The sequence below is a fragment of the Ranitomeya imitator genome, chromosome 1 (genome assembly GCF_032444005.1).
Source record: "Ranitomeya imitator isolate aRanImi1 chromosome 1, aRanImi1.pri, whole genome shotgun sequence".
Taxonomy (NCBI): Eukaryota; Metazoa; Chordata; class Amphibia; order Anura; family Dendrobatidae; genus Ranitomeya; species Ranitomeya imitator.
Window position 1 is genome coordinate 437,843,654 of NC_091282.1, and position 27,759 is coordinate 437,871,412.

Here is a 27,759-nt window from a genome sequence, read left to right on the forward strand (position 1 = left end):
CCTCATCTGTCATAATATTCTCACCCTGCGTGATTTAGCAAGTGCTAGTAATTTGCTTGGCATTTGCCCTCCTTGTCTACCCTACCACATACAGTGATGTCCTGCTCAGCAGGCCAAAGTACATGTACCGGTAGGTGGAAATACATTTGCACTTGGGTATTGCATTACCCCACGGAGTGTATTCTTGTTTTTGATCCATTTGGCTTTCACTATTTGCGTAACATAAGCAACACCAATACTGATCTTTGTAATTAAAACAAACACATTGTATTTTCTTGTACATGGCTATGGGATATACATAATTTCAATTTATTTGGGGGTTAAGTTATTCTAAATTAAAAATACAAGGTAACTTTGCATATAGGTTAAAAATCTCCAACTGTTTTGTGTATACAGCTGCTATGTATCTACCATGTGTGTCCGTGGTTGCAAACCACAAATAAGTCTGCAAGAAACAAGAGACATATGTGATTTATTAGAACAAAGCAGTAGCAGATGAGTTGAGACAAATTGTAAAAGTGTTTTATCTTTTCATTGTAATGGAGCATTAACAAAATGGTGTCAGAGTTATAAATACTAGAGATGAGGAGATCAATTCACAGAGGATCGAGTTTGAGACGATTTTCATGAAATTCATGGTTTCACTCAAATTTGAACATTTTCAGATTCGATTTGTGGTCTGCAAAAAAAAAAACTTGCTGGGTACCATTTCCCACATTGCTGAAGCATCAGAGAGGGCTAATGTGTTTTTGAGTGACTGTGCAGGCCTCCCCATAATGCCGTACCACCATGACATTTTAAGGATTACTGTATTATCGTATGTTGTACAGTGGTGGATAGTATCAGGGCCGTCACAGATCAGCGGTTCCCAGCGGAGCACAGTTTATACAGCAGAGTCATTTCTGTCTGCAGAGTGACTGGGGAAGTCTCTCTCTTCTGTAGAGTATAAGCTCTTATGGTCAGCGGGGTCTTCTTTCTCTCGCTCTCATTTCTGTATAGTGTAAGCTCTTATGATCAGCAGATTCCTCTCGTTTTCACTTTTGTAGAGTGTAAACTCTTATGGTCAGCAGGGTCTTCTTTCTCTCGTTCTTATGTCTGTAGAGTGTAAGATCTTAAGGTCAGCAGGGTCTTCTTTCGTTGCACTTCAGTAGACTGTAAGCTCTTATGGTCAGCGGGGTCCTCTCTCTCTCTCTTGTATAGTGTAATCTCTTATGATCAGCAGGGTCCTCTCACTCTTGTTCTCACCTTTGTAGAGTGTAAGCTCATGCTCAGCGGGTCTTCTTTCTCTCGTCTCATTTCTGTAGACCAATGTTCCCCAACTCTGGTCCTCAAGAGCCACCAACAGGTCATGGTTTCAGTATTTCCTTAGTATTGCAAAGGTGATAATTTCATCACCTGCACAGGCAATAATTCCATCGCCTGTGCAATACTAAGGAAATCCTGAAAACATGACCTGTTGGTGGCTCTTGAGGACCGGAGTTGGGGAACATTGCTGTAGACTGTAAGCTGTTATGGTCAGTGGGGTCTTCTTTCTCTTGTGTCATTTCTGTAGACTGTAAGCTCTTATGGTCAGCGGGGTCCTCTCTCTCTCTCTTGTATAGTCTAATCACTTATGATAAGCAGGGTCCTCTCACACTCATTCTCACTTTTGTTGAGTGTAAGCTCTTATAGTCAGCAGGGTCCTCTCGCTCGCTCTTTCTTGCCTATAAAGTAAGCCTTTATGATCAGTGGGGTTCTCTCTCTCTTCTTGCCCATGTGTATTTTACAAACAAATACAAGCTTTCCAGTATCGAAATCTTAGACATTTTGGAAAATTCAGTAAATTAGAATTTCTAAAGATTCACTCATCTCTAATAAATACCCAATAGGCTATGTGCACTGGAGGGTCTGAGCTATTTTATCCTGTAAAATGACGCACACCATGATGGAAAGTTTCATGAGTCGCCACCATTATTTTTGTTTTTCTGTTCCTATGGCAGAGCAGAAAAAAACAAAAATGGTGTGAACCCAGCCTTATGTTTCCTGTTGTATTAGCAACATTCATTTTAAATATTGTCTGTTTTATATTCTGCTTGTGGATAGAAAATTAAAACAGTTTTATTTTTCCTGCTGTCCAATGCTCCCTTTTATTTCACATTTTTTATCTTAATGAGAAGCAGATGAGAGGGTAAAAAGGACAGAAAGGAAGTGATGGGATTATTCATGGTTCCCTGTTGTGTGTAAACAAGTTATTTTTTCCTCAAGTCCTTTTTTGTTACAGATAGCCTGAATCATATTCATATATTCTGTCCTGCACATTTCTGTTCACGTAGAAAGATTTTGTTTTAGCAACCTGTTTCCTCTCATGAGCCACATACGGTACTTCTCTATTAGTCCCATAGACTTTGAATGAAGCAACCTTGTACATTCTCAACTGCTGGTTTTCTCAAACAGGTTCTCGGGATCCCTGTTTTCTTGATTGTTAGGGGCTTTGTTAGGCCGGAGTCACACATGCGAAAAACACGTCCATGTCTCGCATGTGAACAGCAAGCTCTGGCGCCGGCACTTCGGAGCGGAGCGTGTGGCCGCATAGGAACACATGGAGCTGCACGCTCCGCTCCGAAGTGCCGGCACCAGAGCTTGCTGTTCACATGCGAGACACGGACGTGTTTCTCGCATGTGTGACTCCGGCCTTAGTAGGAGTCTCAGCGAACAGCAACTTATCGAAAGGACAGGCCCTACTTGGACAACCCCTTCTTAAATTTTGTATTCCCTATTGTAAAATTAAAATAACAGATACTTTCGACCTGCACCAGCGCCATTCCAGCGATGTCTGCTCAGAAACTGGAAGTACTGGGGGCCTGCAGGCAAACAGGACACCAGCAAGCAGATATGGAGCAGATGCTGTAAGCACTGGAGGCCACAGACCAACAGAGCAAAGGAGAACTAAGAGTTTTAACCCTTTCATGACATCCGCCGTACATTTACGGCACATGTTGGAAGCGGGTGTATGGAGCACATTCCCGCAGCGAGCCCTCCCTATACCTGCCAGGTGATGACTATGTATTAAAGCCATTACCTGCTGCTAACAATCGCAGGTGGAGCGGTGCTCTGCCCTTGATTGTTAAAGCACCACTCCAGTGGGGATTTTTTTTTTCAGCGCTGGAGTGGCGGATTAAATGTAAGCCCCCTGCCCCTGGACATATACTCACGCTGTGGCGTCTTCACCGTTTTTTTATGTTGCTCCGGTCCCACAGTGTCATCTTGCGAAGTAGCTTCTGACTCTCCACCCATCGGCCTCCTGTGACGTGATCACAGGTAGCCAATGGGTTGTCATGACAGCAAACCCCTGTGCCTGTCATTACTGACTTCGTTGGAAATCCTGCCTGTGGCTGGGCTTCAGAGGAGACCGTGATTTCTGCTATATGCAGTGATGCCACATCATCGCTGTATGCTGTATATAGCACAATCAATCAGACATTCGGATCTTCAAGTCCCCTAAGGGGACTAACAATAACAGTGAAAAGTGAAAAAAAAAAAGGTTTTAAAAAATATGAAAAAAATTAAAAGAACTTAAAGTTCAAATCATTCCCATTTTCCCCCATTAAAAAGTCTGCTCTCTCCAAATATAAAAATAATTAACCCGGTCGATAAATACCGTAAACAAAAAAAATACAAGAACACCAAAATTACATTTTTTTTGGTCGCCACAATTCCACAAAAAGGGCTGTTACAAGTCACATCTATCCCAAAATGGTATTAATAAAAACGTCTCGCCCGCAAAAAATAAGCCATTACAGCTCGGCCAAAAAATAAAAATGTTACGGGTCTTGGAAAATGGCGACACAACCCCCCAAAATTTTTTGTTTAAAACTTCAGATTTTTTTCACCACTAAAATAATAAAAAAATATGCTTTTTTCACAATTTCACTGCACTTGGAATTTTTTTCTAATTTTCCAGTACACTATGTGGATGGTGTCAGTCAAAAGTACAACTTTGTCCTGCAAAAAAAAAAGAAGCCTTCATATGTCTATGTAGACAGAAAAATAAAAGAGTTACAGCTCTGGAAAGAAGGGGAGAAAAAATCAAAACACAAAAGGGGAAATTGGCCACGGCGTGAGAAGGTTAATGCCAAGACACAGGTGTGTATCTTGGTATGTCGTATGTAGTCCTAGGCGGATGATCACATGAGAACACACCAGGCCACTTGCAAAGCCTGACGCAGAGGGAAAACAGAGTTCAGCGGACCGGGGCGAAGGGAGCAGAGGCCAGACCTGGACAGGTGTGTAACAGGCTGCTTCATTCACATTTGCCTCAGATGAAACGCAGACATAGAGAAGAAGGGTGAAAACTGTAGCCCATTAGCCGACACTGATTGGCTGATTGGTCACGTGAGCACTGGGAGAGCCAGCGTCAACATAGCTGGAATGGTGTCAGTGCGGGGGTTGAGTATTTACATACAATATCTACTGTATATATATAATCGTCTAAGGGGCACTTCCGTCTGTTTGTCTGTCTGTCTGTCACGGAAATCCCACGTTGCTGGGCGACGGGCACAGTCCGGCCGTGAATTTGCCCCTTCCTACTCTCCGTCAGTGCCCCTTCTATACTCCCCTCCAGTCAGCACTCACACAGGGTTAATGGCTGCGTTATGACGCAGAAGAGGTTACTTTAGAATTTTTTCCCAAAAAAGGCAATAGCATTCTCCTGAAACTTGTGCTGTGTTCATAACAAGGCTCCGATTCCCCAGTTTTCACCAGAATTCTGTCGGAAAGCTGTTAGAAATGTCACTACATTTAGTCCCAACTTTGCTTTTTTTGCCAGTCCCATCCAGCTCCATTAGCCTTTTGGAAAGTGGGTAGAGCTTTGTAGAGAGGGGGCCAACACGGCCAGCAAATTTTCATAATTATGCTACCAAAGTGGTGTAAATTCCAACAGAAATGTATTTAATGAATTTGATGGATCTTACTCCAGTACACTCCTCATCAAGACTGACGTGCAGAATACTTTTTCTAACATTACCTAGACGTACTGTATTAAAGAATGCAACATGCAGTTCATCACAGCTGAGTTACATTGCAATATTTCCTACTTAAAATTCAGATTGTGTAAGTTTTATTTTAGAGCTATATTTTTTTGTTTCAAATAAACTGCATAAAATGGAACCATGGGCTTAATAGAGGATGAAGTGATAGCATTGTGTGGCTGACACTGACAGCTTTGTGTGGGAGTGGAAGTCTCAGCACTATTATGCTTGGATGCTGATTACAGGGGATTACCAGAGTTCTAGCGTGCCTTGAACTTTGCCTTGGTTGGCAAGAAAGTGAGCCTTCACTCCATGACTACAAATGCTATGCAGCCAAAAGCTGTGCTTCCACGATGGGATGAAGCTATGAAAACAAAGCATGCTGATATTACATCACCAGATGTGCATGGGTTATACTGTAATACAATATCCTTTTATTACAAATAGTAATTCCACCTTACGTTTTACTGTATAGTATTTCTTCTATGTATCTATTTTTACTTCATTACTTAACACCCAACTTTTATCTAATAGTCAGGGATACACATGAAGAAGTAGAACCTTATAGCAAAGATTATAATGGGGCCAAACTGTTTAAAGCCATTTATTCTTCTTCTACCCCATGACAGAGGACAGATTATTATTATAATTTTTTATTATTATAGCGCCATTTATTCCATTTCGCTTTACATGTGAGGAGGGGTATACATAATAAAAACATATACAATAATCTTACACAATACAAGTCATGACTGGTACAGGATTAGAGAGGACCCTGCCCGCGAGGGCTCACAATCTACAAGGGATGGGTGAGAATACAGTAGGTGAGGGTAGAGCTGGTCATGCAGCAGTATGGTGGAACTATGGTTATTGCAGGTTGTAGGCTTGTCGGAAGAGGTGGGTCTTCAGGTTCTTTTTGAAGGTTTCCATGGTAGGCGAGAGTCTGATATGTTGGGGATAGTTTGCATCATCCGCTTCTACTTTGCTGTAGGAGAGAAGGTTGGAATGACCACTGGAGCAGCTTCCTTTACATTTGCATGTCCAGTAGGGCCGATTGATTGGGGGCCCCTAATCAGTGGCCTCATAACTGCTGAAAGGCGCTACCTCTGGATCATGTACGCCCCATACCGCCATCAATAAATTTGAAATCGCATGAATGGATATTGAATATTTGCTTGAAGCAAAGTAGCTATTGGAAAAAGGAAAACAGAAATTGTAAGAAATCATTAACGTAGCACACATTGCAATGTGAATGAGTAAGCTACCAAACTGACCACTGAACCTGGTTAAGGCACTTTAAAGTAATTTTAACTCCTTCTTCTTTAATGCCTGCAGTCTCCCTGCATATTGTAGATGCCGGAGGGATCAAAACTACCCTTCTTCGGTTTCACTCTGGCATAACAAAATCCAGAAGATCATGGGGATGGAGGATCTCACTGTTTTACTGTAGGCAACTGATGATAAGTTCTGAAACACCAGGCGCCATTGGATCTCAGGAATCAGACAAATTCACATTTAGGCTATGTGCACACGTTGCGGATTTGCCTGCGGATCTGCAGCGGATTGGCCGCTGCAGATTCGCAGCAGTTTTCCATGCGTTGTACAGTACCATGTAAACCTATGGAAAAACCAATCCGCTGTGCCCATGGTGCGGAAAGTACCGCGCGGAAACACTGCGTTGTATTTTCCGCAGCATGTCAATTCTTTGTGCATTTTACACCTGCTCCTCAATAGGAATCCTCAGGTGTAAAACCGCAGGTGAAATCCTCACAAAAAATGCACGAAATCCGCAGTTAATCTGCAGGTGAAATGCAGTGCGTTTTACCTGCGGATTTTTGAAATCCGCCACGTGTGCACATAGCCTTAGAGTCGTGGACGAAAATTTTGAGACTGGCAATTTTTGTTTTTCACTAAGTATATTGCTTACATTTTTATAGCAGCAATTGGCATTAACTCTAGATTGCTTTGAAGAGTGATCACATGAATTGCAAATAATCAACCATTTATCAAATCTTCAAGAACTTCAAAGAGACAGGTTGTCAAGAAGGCTTCAAGGTCCCCAAGAAAGTCCAGCAAGTGCTAGGACTGTCTCGTGAAACGCCTTCAGCTACAGGATCAGTTCAACACCGGTGCAGAGCTTGCTCAGGAATGGTAGCAGGCAGGTGTCAGTGCAGCTGCATACAGAGTGAGAATGCTTTTGGAAGCTAACCAGTAAGGGCATTAAATAAGCCTCTTCCAGAAAAAACATCAAAGAATTCTGACATTCTGCAGAAAGTACAGTGATTGCACTGGTGAAGAATGACATAAATAATTTTTTCTGATGAAGCCCACTTCAGACTGTTTGGGACATCTGCAAGAATGATTGTCTGGAGAAGAAAAGATGAGTGCAACCATGAGTCCTGTACCATGCCAACCATAAAGCATCCTGCAATCATTCATATGTATGATTGCTTTTCATCCAAGATAGTGTCTCGCTCACAATTTTGCCATAGAACATTGCCATGAATAAAGAATGATATCAAACATCATCCAAGGGCAACATCTCCCAACAATCAAAGAGCAATTTGGTGATGAACAGTGCTGTTTCCAACAAGATGGAGAACCATTTTACACAGCAAAAGTGATAATTTAATGGCTCAGTTAATAAAAAATTAACATTTTGGGTTCATGAGCAGAAAACTCCTCACATCTCATTCCCATAGAGATGTTGTGATCAATCCTCATAAAGCAGGTGGACACAAAAGAAAACAGAAATAGCGATAACCTCCAAACACTAATTAGGTAAAAATGGGTATGAACCAGAAGCTGATATTCAACATGCCAGGGCGAATTGCAGAAAAAATAAGGGTCAACACTGTAAATATTGACTCTTTATATGAACTAGATATACCTTTCCGTAAAAGTAAAAAAAAACTTAAGAAATGCATAATTGTACTTCATTAAAGAGAACCTGACAGCATCTATATATATAATTGTCTAAGGGTTTTTCCGTCTGTCTGTCTGTCTGTCCTGGAAATCCCGCGTCTCTGATTGGTCGAGGCCGCCAGGCCTCGACCAATCAGCAACGGGCACAGCGACGATGATGTCATAAAGGACGTAGACATCTCACGTTTCTGATTCAGCGACGGGCACAGTATCGACATAGATGTCATAATGGTTGCCATGGCGACGATGATGTCATAAAGGTTGCCTCGACCAATCAGCGACGGGCACAGTCTGCCGCGAATTCTGGAATCATCATTGTCCATATACTACGGGGACATGCATATTCTAGAATACCCGATGCGTTAGAATCGGGCCACAATCTAGTCATTTTAATAAGTAAAGTACAGAGACATATTGACGCTGTCATATTGATCAAAATTATATCTCATGTGAAGAAATCTGTTTTGTAGATTGTCTTTAATCTGTGTTTGAAACTTCCTTGTATTCATATCTTCTTGCATTGGGCTGGTCCTGTAGGCAATACTGTGGGTAGGGTCTTCCGCTGTGTCTGGGTGTCTCTTCTGCTTCTTTATGTGGAATTTCATACCAGCGGCGTCTAAGCCAATGGCGGCTCTTTCGCAGATTGTGCTCTTGGAAGTCTTCCGAAAAATTGTGACTGTGCCTGCGCAGATTGCTCAGCGCAACCAGCTCCATTTTATGGAAGCTCATCATTAGTTCTAGCCGTGGGCGACGCGTGGGCAGATTGATCTAATGGTGGGCTTCAGTAAAATGGCCACCCAAACACAGTGAATGGGAAGGAACAAAGTTGAAGACAGTCTCACTCATAGGCCCGCCCCGATGCATGAAAATATGAATATAAAGAAACTTCAGAGATTAACCCCTTAAGTACCAAAGATATTTCAGCTTTTACGTTTCAATGTTTTGCTTCCCTTCTTCTCATGGTCATAACTTTTTTGTTTTTTGGATAATATGGCCATGCGAGGGCTTGTTTTTTGCAGGATGAGTTTTTGAACAACACCATTGGTTTTACCATGTCATGTACTCCAAAACAGGAACAAATTTCCAAGTGCGGTGAAATTGCAAAAAATGTGCAATCCCACACTTGTTTTTTGTTCTGCTTTTTTGCTAGGTTCACTAAATTCTAAAACTGACCTGCCATTATGATTCTCCAGGTCATTACGAGTTCATAGACACCAAACATGTCTAGGTTATTTTTTATCTAAGTGGTGAAAAAAATTCCAAAACTTTCTTTAAAAAAAAAAAATTGCACCATTTTTTGATACCTGTAGCATCTCCATTTTTCATGATCTGGGGTTGGGTGAGGGCTCATTTTTTGTGCACCGAGCTGACATTTTTAATGATACCATTTAGGTGCAGATACAATCTTTTGATTGCATTTTAACCCCTTTCTGACCTCAGACGGGATAGTACGTCCAAAGTCAGAAGCCCCGCTTTGCTGTGGGCTCCGGCGGTGAGCCCGCATCAAAGTCGGGACATGTGCCCGTAATAGGCGCGGGCAGAATCGCGATGTGCCCACGCCTATTAACTAGTTAAATGCCGCTGTCAAATGCAGACAGCGGCATTTAACTACCGCTTCCGGCCGGGCGGTCGGAAATGAGCGCATCGCCGACCCCCGTCACATGATCGGAGGTCGGCGATGCTTCTGAATAGTAACCATAGAGGTCTTTGAGACCTCTATGGTTACTGATCGCCGGTAGCTGTGAGCGCCACCCTGTGGTCGGCGCTCACAGCACACCTGATTTTCTGCTACATAGCAGCGAACATAAGATCGCTGCTATGTAGCAGAGGCGATCACGTTTTGCCTGCTTCTAGCCTCCCATGGAGGCTATTGAAGCATGGCAAAAGTAAAAAAAAATGTGAAAAAAATTAAAAAAATATAAAAGTTTAAATCAACCCCCTTTCGCCCCATTCAAAATAAATCAATAAAAAAAAATCGAACCTACACATATTTTGTATCGCCGCATTCAGAATCGCCCGATCTATCAATAAAAAAAAAAGCATTAACCTGATCGCTAAACGGCGTAGCGAGAAAAAAATTAAAATGCCAGAATTACGTTTTTTTGGTCGTTGCGACATTGAATTAAAGTGCAATAACGGGTGATCAAAAGAACGTATCTGCACCAAAATGCTATCATTAAAAACGCCAGCTCGGCACGCAAAAAATAAGCCCTCAACCGACCCCAGATCACGAAAAATGGAGACGCTACGAGTATCGGAAAATGGCACAATTTTATTTATTTTTTTTCAGCAAAGTTTGGAATTTTTTTTTCACCACTTAGATAAACAACCTAGTCATGTTAGGTGTCTATGGACTCGTAATGACCTGGAGAATCATAATGGCAGGTTAGTTTTAGGCTGTGTGCACACGCTGCGGATTTTGCTGCGGCTCCGCAGCTGATTTGGCCGCTGCGGATCCGTAGCAGTTTTCCCAAAGTTTACAGTACAATGTAAACCTATGGGAAAAAAAACGCTGTGCACATGCTGCAGAAAAAGCCGTGCGGAAACGCTGCGGATTATTTTCCGCAGCATGTCAATTGTTTGTGCGGATTCCGCAGCGGGTTTCAACCAGCACCAATAGAAAAGTGCTGGTGAAAACCCGCAGAAGAATCCGCAGAAGAAACCGCAAGAAAATCCGCAGTGAAAACTGCAGTGGTTTTGCACTGCGGATTTTCCAAATCCGCTGCGGAAAAATCCGCAGGAAAATGTGCAGCATGGGCACATACCCTTAGCATTTAGTGAACCTAGCAAAAAAGCCAAGCAAAAAACAAGTGTGGGATTGCACTTTTTTTTTTGCAATTTCACCGCACTTGGAATTTTTTTCCCGTTTTCTAGTACACGACATGCTAAAACCAATGATGTCGTTCAAAAGTACAACTCGTCCTGCAAAAAAGAAGCCCTCACATGGCCAACTTGACTGAAAAATAAAAAAGTTATGGCTCTGGGAAGGAGGGGAGCGAAAAACGAACATGGAAAATCCCAAGGTCATGAAGGGGTTAATGCAATGTTGCGGCGGCCAAAGAAATGTAATTCTGGTGTTTTGACTTTTTTTTCTCGCTACGCTGTTTAACGATCAGTTTAATCCTTTTTTTTTACTGATAGATCGTGCGATATATGTATGCTTGATTTTTTTTCTTTGTTTTATTTTGAATTGGGCGAAAGGGTTGTGATTTGAACTTTTTTTTTTTATATTTTTAAAAACATTTGGCATTCTTCAATATTCTCCATGGGAGACTAGAAGCTACCATAACTCGATCGGGTCTGCTACATAGAGGGGATGATCAGATCGCCTGTATGTAGCAGAGTTACTCACTTGCTTTGAGCACCAACCACTGGGTGGCGCTCATAGCAATCCGGCATTGACAACCATAGAGGTCTCCAGGTGACTTCTGGTTGTCATGCCGACCCATCGGCGACCCGCGGTCATGTGACACGGGCGCCGATGGGAGGAGGTAATGATGCGCTTCCTATGCGTGCATGTTAACTGCCACTGTCAGTATGACAGTGCCAATATGCCTCTGTGTGTAGTTTATTTAGTAAAATGCTGCTGTCATGTTCTCTTAGGCTACGTTCACACTAGCGTTGCGCCGCCCTGCGTCGGCGACGCATGCAAAAACGCGCGCAAACGCACGCAAAAACGCGCGCGTTTTGCGACGCGTGCGTCGTTTTTTGACCAAAATTGGACGCACAGAAAATGCAACTTGTTGCATTTTCTTGCGTCCGACGCTAGCGTCGAAAACGACGCAAGTGTCGAAAAACGCCACCCAAAAAACGCACGCGTCCCCTATGTTAAACATAGGGGCGCGTCGCCGCTGCGTCGCCGGCGCAACAGCGACGCACATTGGCGGAACGCCAATGTGAACGTAGCCTTAAATCTGACTTATCCCCTTCATGACCTTGAGATTTTTCGTTTTTCCGTGTTCGTGTTTCACTCCCCTCCTTCCCAGAGCCATAACTTTTTTATTTTTCCGTCAATTTGGCCATGTGAGGGCTTATTTTTTGCGGGACGAGTTGTACTTTTGAACGACATCATTGGTTTTAGCATGTCGTGTACTAGAAAACAGGAAAAAAATTCCAAGTGCGGTGAAATTGCAAAAAAAGTGCAATCCCACACTTGTTTTTTGTTTGGCTTTTTTGCTAGGTTCACTAAATGCTAAAACTGACCTGCCATTATGATTCTCCAGGTCAGTACGAGTTCATAGACACCTAACATGACTAGGTTCTTTTATATCTAAGTGGTGAAAAAAAATTCCAAACTTTGCTAAAAAAAAAAAAAAAATTGCGCCATTTTCCGATACTCGTAGCGTGTCCATTTTTCGTGATCTGGGGTCGGTTGAGGGCTTATTTTTTGCGTGCCGGGATGACATTTTTAATGACAGCATTTTGGTGCAGATACGTTCTTTTGATCGCCCGTTATTGCATTTTAATGCAATGTCGCGGCGACCTAAAAAATTCAATTCTGGCGTTTCGAATTTTTTTCTCGCTACGCCGTTTAGCAATCAGGTTAATGCTTTTTTTTAATTGATAGATCGGGCGATTCTGAGTGCGGCGATACCAAATATGTGTAGATTTGATTTTTTTTTATTGATTTATTTTGATTGGGGCAAAAGGGGGGTGATTTAAACTTTTATATTTTTTTTTATTTTTTTCACTTTTTTTAACTTTTTTTTCAATTTTTTCCATGCTCCAATAGCCTCCATGGGAGGCTAGAAGCAGGCACAACTCGATCGCCTCTGCTACATAGCAGCGATCTGCTGTTCGCTGCTATGTAGTAGAAAATCAGGTGTGCTGTGAGCGCCGACCACAGGGTGGCGCTCACAGCCACCGGTTATCAGTAACCATAGAGGTCTCTAGGACCTCTATGGTTACCATCCTGACGCATCGCCGACCTCCGATTATGTGACGGGGGTCGGCGATGACGTCAATTCCGGCCGCCCGGCCGGAAGCGGTAGTTAAATGCCGCTGTCTGCGTTTGACAGCGGCATTTAACTAGTTAATAGGTGCGGGCAGATCGCGATTCTGCCTGCGCCTATTACGGGCACATGTCAGCTGTTCAAAACAGCTGACATGTCCCGGCTTTGATGCGGGCTCACCGCGGAGCCCTGCATCAAAGCAGGGGATCTGACCTCGGACGTACTATCCCGTCCAAGGTCAGATAGGGGTTAAAGATCTAAAAACACTGAAGCTGTGTGAAAACTAAATTTTGTGTCAGTCTCAAAACTTTTGTCAAAGACTGTATGAGGCTGTCATAATTTTCTCATGTCCGTGTTTTTCTTAAGCCCCCTAATTTTGTTTTTCCATTCCTTTTTTCCTTTTCCAACCCCAGGGGTATGTTCTTTTGTAGCCGTTGGCTTTCTTGCTAACCTTGCCAGTTTTTCTGATTTGAGAGCAATTGTTACCCTCCACCTCTCGTGATTTCTGTTATGCTGTAATGTCTATTGTCTGTACAAGTCCCCTCTATAATTTGTAAAGCGCTGTGGAATATGTTGGCGCTATATAAATAAAATTATTCTTATTATTTGCTATGACTCTTTCCTCATATGCAGACATTGCAGAACCTTAGGTATCCATGGTTACGACCACTAGCAACTAGCTAACTGTCACTATATCAGTGGTCGTAACCATGGATACTTAAGCGCCTGCAATGCCTGCACATGAGGAAAGAGAAATAGCGAATCAGAAAAACTATACTACTTTTCTAACTGGAGGTATTTGTTATTATTATAGCTGTTATTATTACACCTACTACATATTGGGATAGTATATTGGAGATGGGAATACCCCTCTAACAATCATCAATGGCTTAATAGGTTTGTGCAAATTTGTTACCTTCAGAATTGTTTCTCTGATTCTTTTGATAGCCTTGATTGTTTGTTTGGCTTGTTTTCCATGTTCCCACTTCTTAAATTGGATAATATTAACATCCAGTTATGTGAAAAAGCTTCTATAAATAAAATACTTTGGTCAAAAAAAGTCATTTTATCTCCTCATGAATATCTCAGAATGTAAACAAAATAATTTCCCGTATTCTTCTATGTGACCATGAAGAGCAGTATGTTGTTACCTGCCTATGTTTAGTTTTGGTTTTCTTGTATGATATGCTCCTCTGGGACCAGTGTAAATTAATAACTGCTGTTTGAGTAATATCATCAAGTGGGGATTAATATCTAACTTGTAAAGACTGAAAATTCAAGCTTAAATGGTTTTCCCACCAATAAAAGTTGAATTTAATCAATAGATCTTGGAATAATAATAATAATAAGTTCCACAATTGAATTTGTTTAAAAAAAAATGTCCCTGTTCTGAGATAATCTTATAAATGTGCCCCTGCTGTATACTGTGTAATGGCTGTGTGTGACCGTGCAGAAACATGGTCTGATCATACCACAGCTCCTGGGCAGGGGAAAAAGCAAACGAGGATACAGACAGGACAGCATGGCATCACAGCTGATTCTTTCTGTGAGGTAAAACATTTCCGTGCCGGTTTTTAAGCAATGGTTTACCTCACAGAAAGAATCAGCTGTGATCCCGTGCTGTAATGTCTGTATCCACTCTTTTGTGTCCTCCCATGCCCAGGACCTGTGGTATGACCAGACCATGCTAAATTGTGATTTGCAGCACAATTTAGCAAAGTCAACTAGTATTCGATTCACAAAAGAACAATGGAATACTGACACCCTGATTCCAGCAATGTGTCGCTTACTGAGCTGCTTGCTGTAGTTTTGATAAAGTAACTCTAACTCCATATTCATGAGCTTCATATAACACTGTCCCCATCACTGATTGAACGTACAAAGAAAAAATATATAGCCTAGGGAAAAATAATAAGTAGTGTAACATGTAATCCCTTAAAACATAGATTTATTAGTATATATTAAAAATGCCATTACCCACTGGGTAATCCCTTAAAACATAGATTTATTAGTATATATTAAAAATGCCATTACCCCACTGGGTAATGGCATTTTTAATATATACTAATAAATCTATGTTTTAAGGGATTACATGTTACACCCCATCACTGATTGGCAGCGTTCTGTGTACACTGTACCTAGGCAGAATGCTGCCCAATCGGTGTGGATGGGGTTTTACAGAGCTCAGCATTCAGAGAACTCCAGAAAAGAAAATGGATATTTTATCAAAGCTTCAGTAAGCAGCCTAGTAGGAAATACACTGCTGGAATCAGGGTCTCTGACCGTACACCATGTAACTCTTGGATATGTTAGCAAAAACCTGGTGGCAGACTCTCTTTAAGATTGTCATTGTAGTCACTTCTACTGATCCCCCTACTTACACTAACATTCTGAACTATAATGAAAAAGTAAAGTGTTTACAATTCACCACTTACTCACTTGTTATTTGATTTTGTATTGCAGAAACATTCTTTATGTGTATCCACAGAGGTTGAATTTTGCAAATCGACTTTCATCTGCAAGAAATATCACAATCAAAATACAGTTCATGTGTGGAGAAGATGCCAAGAATGCTTTGCCGGTAAATATTCTTCATGTACTAAAGGAATACAGTTCACTTTCTCCTCTCTACTCACACACATGGGCCTTTAACCCCTTAACGACCGCCAATACGCCTTTTAACGGCGGCAGTTAAGGGTACTTAAATCACAGCGCCGTTAATTAACAGCGCTGAGGAATAAGGGTATAGCGACCACCAGAGTCTGAATTTCTCCAGGGTCTCAGCTACCAGGGGTAGCTGAGACCCCAGAGAACATAATTCGGGTCTGTTTTTACCGACTCCGTGGTTGCGATCGCCGGGATAACGGTATAACGGCGACTGCAAAAAAAAAAATAAATCCGATTTTCCATTTAATTTCTCTCTCCTCTGATGTGATCGCACATCAGCGGAGAGAGAAAAAGGGTCCCCCGATCACCCACCCGGTACCTCTGGTGTCCCTGCATGCCCCCGTGAAGTTCCCCGGGCCGCCGGCGTCTTCTCCCGGGAGAAAGTGTCAGGTGCATGCGCAGTGCGCCCACCAAGATCTGCCGGTCGGCACTCGGCAACAACAGGAAATTTTTCCTATTGGTTCATTTTGATCAATGTGATAGAACCTATCAAACTGATCAAAATAAAAAAAAATAGTAAACCCCCCCCCCCCCAACCCCCCCCCCCACTTTATCACCTTAGCTAAAAATAATAATAAAAAATGTATTTATTTCCTTTTTACCATTAGGGTTAGAGTTGGGCTAAAGTGAATTGGGATAAAGTTAGGGTTAGGGTTGGGCTAAAGTGAGTTGTGCTAAGGTTAGGGTTAGGGCTAGGGTTAGAGTTATGGCTGGGGTTAGGGCTAAGGTTAGGGTTAGGGGTGTGTTAGGATTAGGTTTGTGATTAGGGTTATGGTTGGGATTAGGGTTAGGGGTGTGTTGGGGTTAGGTTTGTGGTTAGGGTTATGGTTAGGGTTGGGATTAGGGTTAGGGGTGTGTTGGGGTTAGGTTTGTGGTTAGGGTTATGGTTAGGGTTGGAATTAGGGTTAGGGGTGTGTTGGGGTTAGGGTTGTGGTTATAGTTAGGGTTGGGATTAGGGTTAGGGTTGGAGTTAGAATTGGGGGATTTCCACTGTTTAGGTTCATCAGGGGTCTCCAAACGTGACATGGCGCCACCATTGATTCCAGCCAATTTTGGGTTCCAAAAGTCAAAAGGTGCTCCCTCCTTTCTGAGCCTGGCCATGCACCCAAACAATGGCTTTTCCCCACATATGGGGTATTTGCGTACTCAAGAGAAATTGCACAACAGACTTTGTGGTCCATTTTCTCCTGATACTCTTGTGAAAATAAAGAAAAATGGGTTCCAAAGTAAATTTTTTGTGAAAAAAGTAAAATGTTCATTTTTTGCTTCCACATTGCTTTAATTCTCGTGACGCACCTGAAGGGTTAATAAACTTCTTGAATGTGGTTTTGCGCACCTTGAGGGGTGCAGTTTTTAGAATGGTGTCACTTTTGGGTATTTTCTGTTACATTGACTCCCCAAAGTCACTTCAAATGTGAGGTGGTCCTTAAAAAAATGGTTTTGTAAATTTTGTTGGAAAAATTAGAAATCGCTGCTCAACTTTTAACCCTTATAACTTCCTAACAAAAAGAAATTGTGTTTCCAAAATTGTGCTGATGTAAAGCAGGCTTGTGAGAAATGTTATTTATTAAGTATTTTGTGTGATGCCACTCTCTGATTTAAGGGCATAAAAATTCAAAATTTGAAAATTGCTAAATTTTCAAAATTTTCGCCATATTTCTGTTTTTTTTTTCCGAAGAAATGTTAATGGATCCGTTAAAGCGTTCCAGAGTTATAACCTCATAAAGTGACAGTCGTCAGAATTATAAAAATTGGCTTGGTCATTAAGCACCAAATTGGCTTTGTCACTAAGGGGTTAAAGAGGTTATTCCTAAGGGAATAGATCCATCTCATGGGGATGTGTAATAAAATCTTCAATACCTCATTCCCATGTCATTAAAAGCCGTTGAGCAAAGTATAGAACTTCTGTCGCACTAACGCGTTTCTGGCGTGCTACATATCCATACTCATGTTGTATTGCAAACAATATGACAGATGGAAATTTAAAATATATACCAATTATACAAGAAATAGCTATGGGTCATCAAGAAAAATATTACATCTTTGATAAAAATTCTCTCGGTCTACATATTTGATTATTTATTTTACTTATAGCGCCAACATATTCCGCAGCGTTTTTGCAGACATTATCATCACTGTGGCTCACAGTCTAAATTTGTTATCAGTAGGTCTGTGGAGTGTGGGAGGAAACCGGAGAACCCAGAGGAAACCCACACAAACTCCTTGCAGATGTCCTTGGTAGGATTTGAACCCAGGACCCCAGCGCTGCAAGGCTGCAGTGCTAACCATTTGATTAAATAATGATCCAGACCTAATAGTGCATTCCAATCATGGATACAAGTGTACAATGAAGCAGCGTCACAAATGAACCAAATAATGCCCCACTGAGTTTGTGATGATTTCAAAATTTTGATAAGCATCTCTGTAAATAAACAGGAATTCTCAGGCCGAGAGGCTGGTGTTCACCATCCAACCATTCTCCCAGCCTTTCACTTATAGAAACCACACCAGAAATTATCGGCTGCACACCTTTGTGGGTTCTCGGAATATGAGAGCAATATGGGCATTACTGCGGTAGTTACCATCAAATAGTGCTTATTTTTATTTATTTAATTTATCTGTTATTTTTGTTTTTGCCGTTCGTCCTGAATAGACACTGCCTCATCCGATGAATAATTGATATCTGTTTTTATTTATTATTACCTTTTCAATTTTAGTCCGTCAATCTTTTTTGATTAAGCAATTTGGCTGTGACATTTTCTGATGGTCACCAATCATGGTTTGGCAATGTCTGTTTCAGAGTCAGTCGTAACTATTGTGTATTTTAAATTTCCATCTGTCATATTGTTTTTCATGCACCATGATAAAAGGTGTGTAGCGTGCCAGAAGCGCAGCGGTGGTTAAATATTATTATTATTTATTTATATAGCACCATTAATTCCATGGTGCTGTTAACCTTCACTTTCGCATTGCAGTACTTTAATAAATGTTACCCATGCATTTCCATTGTCGCAGTGCTATAGTTAGATGTTCTGGGGTGTCGTAACCCCTGATCTAAGAACTTTTCTTCTGATGTTTTTCATCTATTCTGTCCTAAAGATATTCAAGCCACACCATTTGAGGAACCCTTATAAATTACCGTAATGGCTGCCAAAATGCCCATCCATTTTGCACATATAATCCTGAAGTCAATCCTTTTCGATATTCAATAGAAATACAGTTTACTACTCCACATCCACTAGTTTTTCGGCATTTTTTGATAATAATATAGTAACCCTTCTGATGATCTCAGTCATAATAATACACCACGACAATCTCTACATATACTTATTCATTATGAAAACAGGTTTTTGCAATTTATTACTTTTGTTTGTTGCCTAAGGCACTAGGACATGGGCTGACTTGTGCTGTACAGGGGGCTAGCATTAGTTTGCGGAAACCCCAGTGATATGATGATTAAATCTCTTAATTTACCATTTCTTCCAATCACTGCTACTGGCTGCTATCTACCACAAAGTAACCAGTTTGTGACATAGTGATTTTCTAATAACTCTAAGAGTGCATTTACACTAAATACATACCGTACATTTAAGAAAAAAGCCAGTCCCAGGAATGATGGCCACCTGATAAGCAAAATAATGTAAAATCATGTGTATGTCTAGCAAGAAGTACAGATGGGATATATAAGATGCCAAATGCTTGTAAGGTAACAATGAGTAGGCACATAAATGCAGCAAATCCAATATAAATATCATGTAAAGACAGTACACAGGACCAAAGTCATGATAGTGGGATAAGTTACAGGGAATCTGTCAGCAGGTTGTTGCTATTTCATCTGAAATCAGCAGGAGATAGAGGCAGAAATATAGAATTCAGGGATGTGTCACTTGTCAAAGTGCGTGCTCTTTACTAACCTGAAAACATCCAAATATAACAATGCCTAGTGGCAAATTCCAAATACAAATATACGGTAAATCAAAAGAGAAGCGGGAAGCTAAATGCCATAAAAATACAAAATTCTTATTGAAACAAATAAGTTAAAAACAACTAAAACATGACTTAAAATTAGGAACAACATATGCAACATGAGCTACTCATCTATGGTAATATACCATTAGTAAAATGAGTAAAGATGCCCAACTCCATAAGAACAGTAATCAGGTCTGAATGGACGTGGTAAATGTATAAAGGGAGTTCAAATTAAACTTCCTGAAAAAAATATGATCGGACAAAAAAATATAGAGTTTCAGATAAGATTAGGAGTACTTTAAGAAAGAGCTATGCATTATACTTCCAAAGAATACATATGGTGGCAGTGACCTTATATTAGTTGTCATGTCCAGGCAAATAGTAATAATAATCTTTATTTATATAGCGCCAACATATTCCGCAGCGCTTTACAGTTTCAAACACAACAGTCATAAGTAACAACGTTAACAATACAATAATTGGAGCGAAATAAGACGACCCTGCTCGTGAGAGCTTACAATCTACAATGAGGAGGGGGAGATACAAAGTACAGGTGTGTATTTACAATGATGTATTTACAATGATGGTCCAGCCATCTTCAGGGGGTGGGGGAAAGATGGAGATAGCGAATGTGCTACACAAAAACATAAAATGACTGATTAGGGAACGTGGTAGGCCGATCTGAACAAATGTGTTTTGAGGGAGCGCCTAAAACTATGTAAATTGTGGATGGTCCTAATATCTTGGGGTAGAGCATTCCAGAGGATTGGCGCAGCACGGGAGAAGTCAGGAGTGGGAGGTACGGATTAGTGCAGAGGAAAGTTGAAAGTCATTTGCAGAGAGCAGCGGTCAGTTAGGCTGATAGACCGAAATGAGGGAGGAGATGTAAGGGGGTGCTGCACTGTGGAGAGCTTGTGGATGAGAGCAAGTACTTTGAATTGTATCCTGTAATGAATGGGCAGCCAGTGTAATGACTGGCGAAGAGCGGACGCTCATATCAGAAGTGTTGCATGAGTAAGTTAGTGATTACTTGGCACAAGAGTGTAAACAGTAGAAGAAGCCAAAAGGAACAAATTTAGATAGGACACATGAAGGAAGTATGCTGGCACATTACCTTTAAATGGGCTGGAGAATTTGGCGGAATATGTTAGCGCTGTGTAAAAATAAAGATTATTATTATTAGCCTGTTTAAATAGGCCAATTGCTTTCATGCAAACAGAACAATCGCTAATATAATCACTCTGTGTGCAAGCTTAAAATAAATGTCACCCAACCAATGATCATTTTGCTTGCTCATCGGATGATTGGCAGCTCAATTACACAAGCCAAGTATCAGGAAACAAGCATTACTAGGAATACTCATTCTAAATAACCAGCCAGTGTAAATGCACTTTAAGTCTTATCCTTTTTTTTTTTTGCTTTCTCACCTTTTTAATCTTGTTGAACTAGGGACTGTCAGAAGAAATATCCATGTTTAAAGCCCCCGTCACACACAGCGAGATCGCTAGCGAGATCGCTGCTGAGTCACAAGTTTTGTGACGCAACAGTGATCTCAGTAGCGATCTCGCTATGTGTGACACGTAGCAGCGACCAGGCCCCTGCTGTGAGATCGCTGGTCGTGTCGAAATGGCCTGGGCCATTTTTTTGATCGTTGAGGTCCCGCTGGGTAGCACACATCGCTGTGTTTGACACCTTACCAACGACCTCGCTGACAGGACGTCCCATTGAATCATCATGAAATAGCATCGTTCTACAGGTCGCTACAGTTCGCCGCATCGCTGCTGCGTCGTTGGTGAGATCTCACTGTTTGTCTCACCAGCGACCACATAGCGACGCTTGAGCGATCCCTGACAGGTCGTATCGTTGTCGGAATCGCTCAAGCGTCGCTATGTGTGACGGGGCCTTAACCTTCCTGATGGGTCTACATGGAAGCAAGAACCAATTGTTCCCTTCTGATAAGAGAATAGGGACCAATGGCTAATTACTCCATAATGCATGTCACATGAAAACCTTTTGGAAACAATAAATCAGATAATGGGACAATCATATATTTTAAAGGGGGTTGTCTGACAAAAATAACCTCTTTTTATTTAACGGCCTTGACCATCACATTCCTGGCCATTAGATGACATAGCTGACTGCTAGACATTTTCCCTGCAGTCACTGGTACAGAGTAAGGTCTTCTCTAGAACACGATGTAAGGGCCGCATACAAACCTTGATTTATGGACCCACTGTGGGTCTCCTGACCCGAACTCAACAGCATAATTTATGCTTATGAGGCTGTTGGGCTCAAGTCAGGAGACCCTCAGCCAGTCAAGGCGCTGTGGTCCGCTCTTGGACCGAAAAAGTCAGATCTGTGAAACTGGCCTTAATGTACTATTTAGAAATACAGTACGTGGATGACTTGAGAGCTCTAAAGTCCCTGTTCATTATCCACTCTCTGTTCTGGTTTATAGACCCATCTATGATGTCTCTATACCTTAACTGGGTATGTTAAAAGGGATGGGGACACTCTTTAAATATTACACTCCGCTGTCTCGGTAACTTCCATGGGAGTTAAGGAAACAACCTGGAACGTCACACCATGTGGCTGCCGCATATAGAAATACATTCCCACTGATATAGGAATACCCATTTACTTACTTTTAAGTACAATAGCTCTAATGTATTATTCACGATCTTTATTCTTTGATAATGAAAAATGTGTCTGTAAGAATTACTGTACATTAGTAGAGTTGACTATATTATCTTTTCACAATATAGGTAATTTTTGGGAAGTCCAATGGTCCAGAATTCCTGGATGAGGTGTGCACAGCTGTCACATATCACAACAAGTAAGTGGAAATTATCTTGCACTTATACACTACAGTGCCAAAGTTTAGGGTCACCCAGACAATTTTGTGTTTTCATGAAAACTCATACTTTTATTAATAAAATGAGTTGCCAAATGAAGTGAAAATCTAGTCCAGACATTGAAAAAAAGATTTTATTTGAAATAATAATTTTTCCCTTCAAACTTGTCTTTTGTCAAAGAATGCTCCCTTTGCAGCAATTACAGCATTGCAGACCTTTGGCATTCTAGCAGTTAATTTGCTGAGGTAATCTGGAGAAATTTCACCCCATGCTTCCAGAAGCCCCTCCCACAAGTTGGTTTAGCTTGATGGGCACTTTTTGCATACCATACGGTCAAGCTTCTCCCACAACAGCTCAATGGGGTTGAGATCTGGTGACTGCGCTGGCACTCCATTACAGATAGAATACCAGCTGCCTGCTTCTTTCCTAAATATTTCTTGCATAATTTGGAGGTGTGCTTTGTGTCATTGTCCTGTTGTAGGATGAAACTGGCTCCAAGCAAGCGCTGTCCACAGGGTATGGCATGGTATTTCAAAATGGAAGGATAGCCTTCCTGATTCAAAATCCCATTTACCTTGTACAGATCTCCTACTTTACCAGCACCAAAGCAACCCCAGACCATCACATTACCTCCACCGTGCTTGACAGATGGCGTCAGGCACTCCTCCAGCATCTTTTCAGTTGTTCTGCATCTCGCAAATCTTCTTCTGTGTGATCCAAACATCTCAAACTTGGATTTGTCTGTCCATAACACTTTTTTCCAATCTTCCTTTGTCCAATGTCTGCGTTCTTTTGCTCATATTAATCTTTTCCTTTTATTAGCCAGTCTCAGATATGGCTTTTTCTTTGCCACTCTGCCCTGAAGGCCAGCATCCCGGAGTCGCCTCTTCACTGTAGATGGTGACACTAGCATTTTGCGTGTACTATTTAATAAAGCTGCCAGTTGAGGACTTGTGAGGCATCGATTTCTCAAACTACAGACTCTAGTGTACTTGTCTTGTTGCTCAGTTGTGCAGCAGGGTCTCCCACTTCTCTTTCTACTCTGGTTAGAGCCTGTTTGTGCTATCCTCTTAAGGGAGTAGTACACACCGTTGTAGGAAATCTTCAGTTTCGTGGCAATTTCTTGCATGGAATAGCCTTCATTTCTAAGAACAAGAATAGACTGTCGAGTTTCACAGGAAAGTTTTTTTTTTTCTGGCCATTTTGAGAGTTTAATGGAACCAACAAATGTAATGCTCCAGATTCTCAACTAGCTCAAAGGAAGGGCAGGTTTATAGGTTCTCTAATCAGCCAAACTGTTTTCAGCTGTGCTAACGTACTTGCACAAGGGTTGTCAAGGGTATTCTAACCATCCATTAGTCTTTCTACACAGTTAGCAAACACAGAGTACCATAAGAACACTGGAGTGATTGTAGTTGGAAATGGGCCTCTATACACCTCTATTGCATCACAAACCATATGTTTGCAGCTAGAATAGTCATTTACCACATTAACAATGTATAGAGTGTGTTTCTGAATCATTTATGGTTAGCTTCATTGGAAAAAACTGTGCTTTTCTTTAAAAAATAAGGAAATTTCTAAGTGACTCTAAACTTTTGAACGGTAGTGTATAGTATTGCTTTCTCTGGTTCCTTTGGACAATTATATGGTCTGTTTTACATAGAAAGAGTTAAACAGGTTAAAGAATCAAGTATTGGAGCACTTGTCTGTCTTCAGTGCGCCTGGGAAAACATAGAAGTCACTTTGTTGAAATCTAAAAAAAGAAAACTATGGCCCACAATTTATCATTTGCATTTGTAAGTGACTTTTTTTTTGCCTTATTGTGTTCATTGCCGTTTTATACTCCAAAGTCTTTAAAATGGTACATGTAGGTTGATGTACAGGGTGGGCCATTTATATGGATACACCTAAATAAAATGGGAATGGTTGGTGATATCAACTTCCTGTTTGTGGCACATTAGTATAAGGGAAGGGGAAACTTTTCAAGATGGGTGGTGACCATGGCGGCTATTTTGAAGTCGGCCTTTTTGGATCCAACTTTATTTTTCCCAATGGGAAGAGGGTCATGTGACACATCAAACTTATTGAGAATTTCACAAGAAAAACAATGGTGTGCTTGGTTTTAACATTGTTAGGACTGGCGGAACGCACCAAGAAAGATTATACAGATGCGTTCGCAGTCCGGGGTCCACCGTGCAGGTGAAAACCTGCTGCTAGTAAATACAGGCTATATGGCGGTACACTAAAGTATATACACGTGGGTTCAACCTCACCCAGCGTGAAGGGAGCAATCCTGTTGCGTCACAGGATCGCGGTACCGCACCTAAAGCGCGAGCGAGTAGTCAGCGTACTTAACCCCAACTGGGATTGAAGTCCGATTAGACCCTCGCTGGCACTACACCGCAACTGGGTGTGTAAGGTAACTAAATATAAATATATGAATGCACAGGAGTGCAAGCAATGCCGCACTGACGGACGCCACCAACCACACTGGCTTGGGTATGGAAAGCGCAAGGCAAGCGCACGGCGCCGTACAGGCGGACACAGCAAGAGGACGCTGCAATGTGTGTTTCGTGCTGTTGGATAAGTCGGGCGCTAGATTAGCAAACATACACCTTCCGCGAACAGACATTCAATAGGGAGGGTTATTTAAAGAGCGACTTTCACTCACAACACACACACATATTTACAAGACAATACTAGCGCATGGCCGTGCGGTCATGCGCAGTTTATATAGTTGCACACAGGAAGTGGCTACAGAACTTTTGCCCTTCCAAGACCTGCCAAAAGGACCAATGGGATGTGCTGCAGCACCTGAGCATGTGACCCTCGATCTCCAACAGGAGAACTTGCCCTGGGCATGCTCAGTGCATGCAAACAAGGACTTAGATCCAGAAACGTCCACTCGCCGCTGCCCAGCACTGGCCTTAATGGCAGAAGCAGGAAAGGCAGCAGCAACTCTTCGCACAGAGTCAGACTGAGCGAGACGCTGGGATCGACGTCCCTGCTGAGCAGACTCCACTGCGGCTGGAGGAGAATGGGAGACCGCAGTGGAGACGGATCGAGATTCCCCCTGTGCAGCAGAGGAAACTCGACTCCTAACATTACCCCCCCTCCTAGGGCCCCCCCCCCCCTCCTTGGGCCTCGCTACGTTCGAAGGCAGCAATGAGCTGCGGAGCCCGAATGTGCTCAACAGGCTCCCAGGACCTGTCCTCGGGACCATAACCCTTCCAGTCCACCAAATAAAATTTTTTACCACGCACCACCTTGCACCCCAAAATAGCGTTCACCTCATAATCGTCCGTAGACGAACCCGATGTCCCAGCAGATGACTCGGAGAACCGGGACATATACACGGGTTTCAAGAGGGACACATGAAAGGTGTCGGTGATACCCAGGTGTGGCGGAAGGGCCAAACGATAGACCACAGGATTAACCTGCTCGAGGACCTTGAATGGGCCCAAGTAGCGAGGAGCAAATTTAGTGGACTCAACTCGCAGCCTGATGTTACGGGCGGAGAGCCACACCAAGTCGCCAGGAGCAAAGGTCGGAGCGGGGCGCCGATGAGCATCGGCGGAGGACCTCATTCTCTCCTTAGAGGCCTGAATGGCATCCTGAGTGCGGTCCCAAATATCCCGTGCCTCCACAACCCAGTCTGCCACCCTGGAGTCGGCGGAAGACACGGGCATAGGCACAGGTACCCGTGGATGCTGACCATAGTTGAGGAGGAATGGGGTTTGTCCAGTGGAGTCGGCTACGGCGTTGTTCAGGGCAAACTCTGCCCATGATAGCAAGGATGCCCAGTCATCCTGCCTGGCTGAAACAAAATGTCGCAGGTATGTGACCAAGGTCTGGTTGGCCCTCTCTACCAACCCATTCGTCTCGGGATGATAAGCAGACGAGAGATTCAACTCAATACTGAGAAGACGACAGAGCTCTCTCCAGAACCGAGACGCAAACTGGGGACCCCGGTCACTGACAATTTTGTCTGGCATACCATGCAGGCGGAAGATATGTCTAATGAACAACGCTGCCAAGGCCCATGCAGAAGGTAACCGTGGTAGCGGCACCAAATGCACCATTTTTGAGAAATGATCGGTGATGACCCAAATGATGGTACAGCCGCGAGACTTGGGCAAACCCACAACAAAGTCCATCCCGACGATCTCCCAGGGCCTATCTGCCACCGGCAGGGGATAGAGCAAACCAGCTGGCCTTTGACGCGGAGATTTATTTTTGGCGCAGGAGACACACGCCAGAACATAATCCCTGACATCCCGGACCATATGCGGCCACCAGTATGTCCTCGCCAGTAGCTCAGATGTCCTCTTTGTCCCAAAGTGTCCACCCACCCTGGACGAATGAGCCCAAGAGAGAACCTCCGGTCGCAAATTAATGGGCACAAAAGTCTTGCCCGGAGGCACAGACTCTAGCGAAACCGGCGCCACGGTTCTCAGGCTCTCGGAAGGGACAATAAGCCGACGCTCCTCTTCCTCCTCCTCAGTTGACATAAGGGAGCGAGAGAGAGCGTCAGCACGGATATTCTTCTCCCCGGCGAGATAATGAAGAGAAAAGTGGAACCGGGAGAAGAACAGGGACCATCTGGCCTGGCGAGAATTTAGCCGCTGAGCTGTCTGCAAATAGACCAAATTTTTGTGGTCCGTGTAAACTTGGAAGGGAAACCGCGCACCTTCCAGAAGGTGTCTCCACTCCGAAAAGGCCAACTTCATTGCTAGCAACTCCCTGTCCCCGATGGAGTAGTTCCTCTCCGCTGGCGTGAAGGTCTTAGAGAAGAAGAAGCATGGATGCTTCCGACCTTGAGCATCCTTTTGGTAGAGGACTGCTCCAGCACCAACGGACGAGGCATCCACCTCCATTAGGAAAGGCTTATCCACATCGGGACGATGTAAGATGGGAGCGCTAGCAAAGTGGGACTTAATAGAAGTGAAGGCCTTGGAGACCTCTTCCGACCACAATTTGGGGTTCGCTCCCTTCTTGGTGAGGGCTACCAAGGGAGCCACCAGAGTTGAGAAGTGGGGAATGAACTGGCGGTAATAGTTTATGAACCCCATAAAGCGCTGTACCGCTTTAAGAGAATGGGGTTCTTGCCAGTCCATCACAGCCTGTAGTTTGGCAGGATCCATAGCCAATCCCTGGGCGGAGATGATATAGCCCAGGAAAGGTAAGGACTCCTGCTCAAACACACACTTCTCCAACTTCGCATAAAGAGAGTTTGCCCGTAGGAGGTCGAAGACTTTGCCAACATCTCTCCGGTGGGAGTCAATATCAGGAGAAAAGATGAGAATATCATCCAGATAGACTACCACCGAGGTGGAAAGCATATCCCGGAAGATGTCGTTGACAAAGTCTTGGAAAACGGCAGGT

At 42.7% G+C, this 27,759-nt stretch overlaps 1 protein-coding gene across 3 annotated transcripts in view; it reads left to right on the plus strand.

Annotated features, from left to right (window-relative positions):
* The window catches only part of DOCK8 (dedicator of cytokinesis 8), a 255,214-nt gene that overhangs the window by 103,037 nt on the left and 124,418 nt on the right, over positions 1 to 27,759 (plus strand). For all 3 annotated transcript variants that reach the window (XM_069763842.1, XM_069763822.1, XM_069763832.1), the window contains exons 15-16: positions 15,347 to 15,464; positions 22,285 to 22,355. In XM_069763842.1, coding sequence (XP_069619943.1) covers positions 15,347 to 15,464; positions 22,285 to 22,355 — 189 coding nt within the window. The remainder of the gene's footprint in view (positions 1 to 15,346; positions 15,465 to 22,284; positions 22,356 to 27,759) is intronic.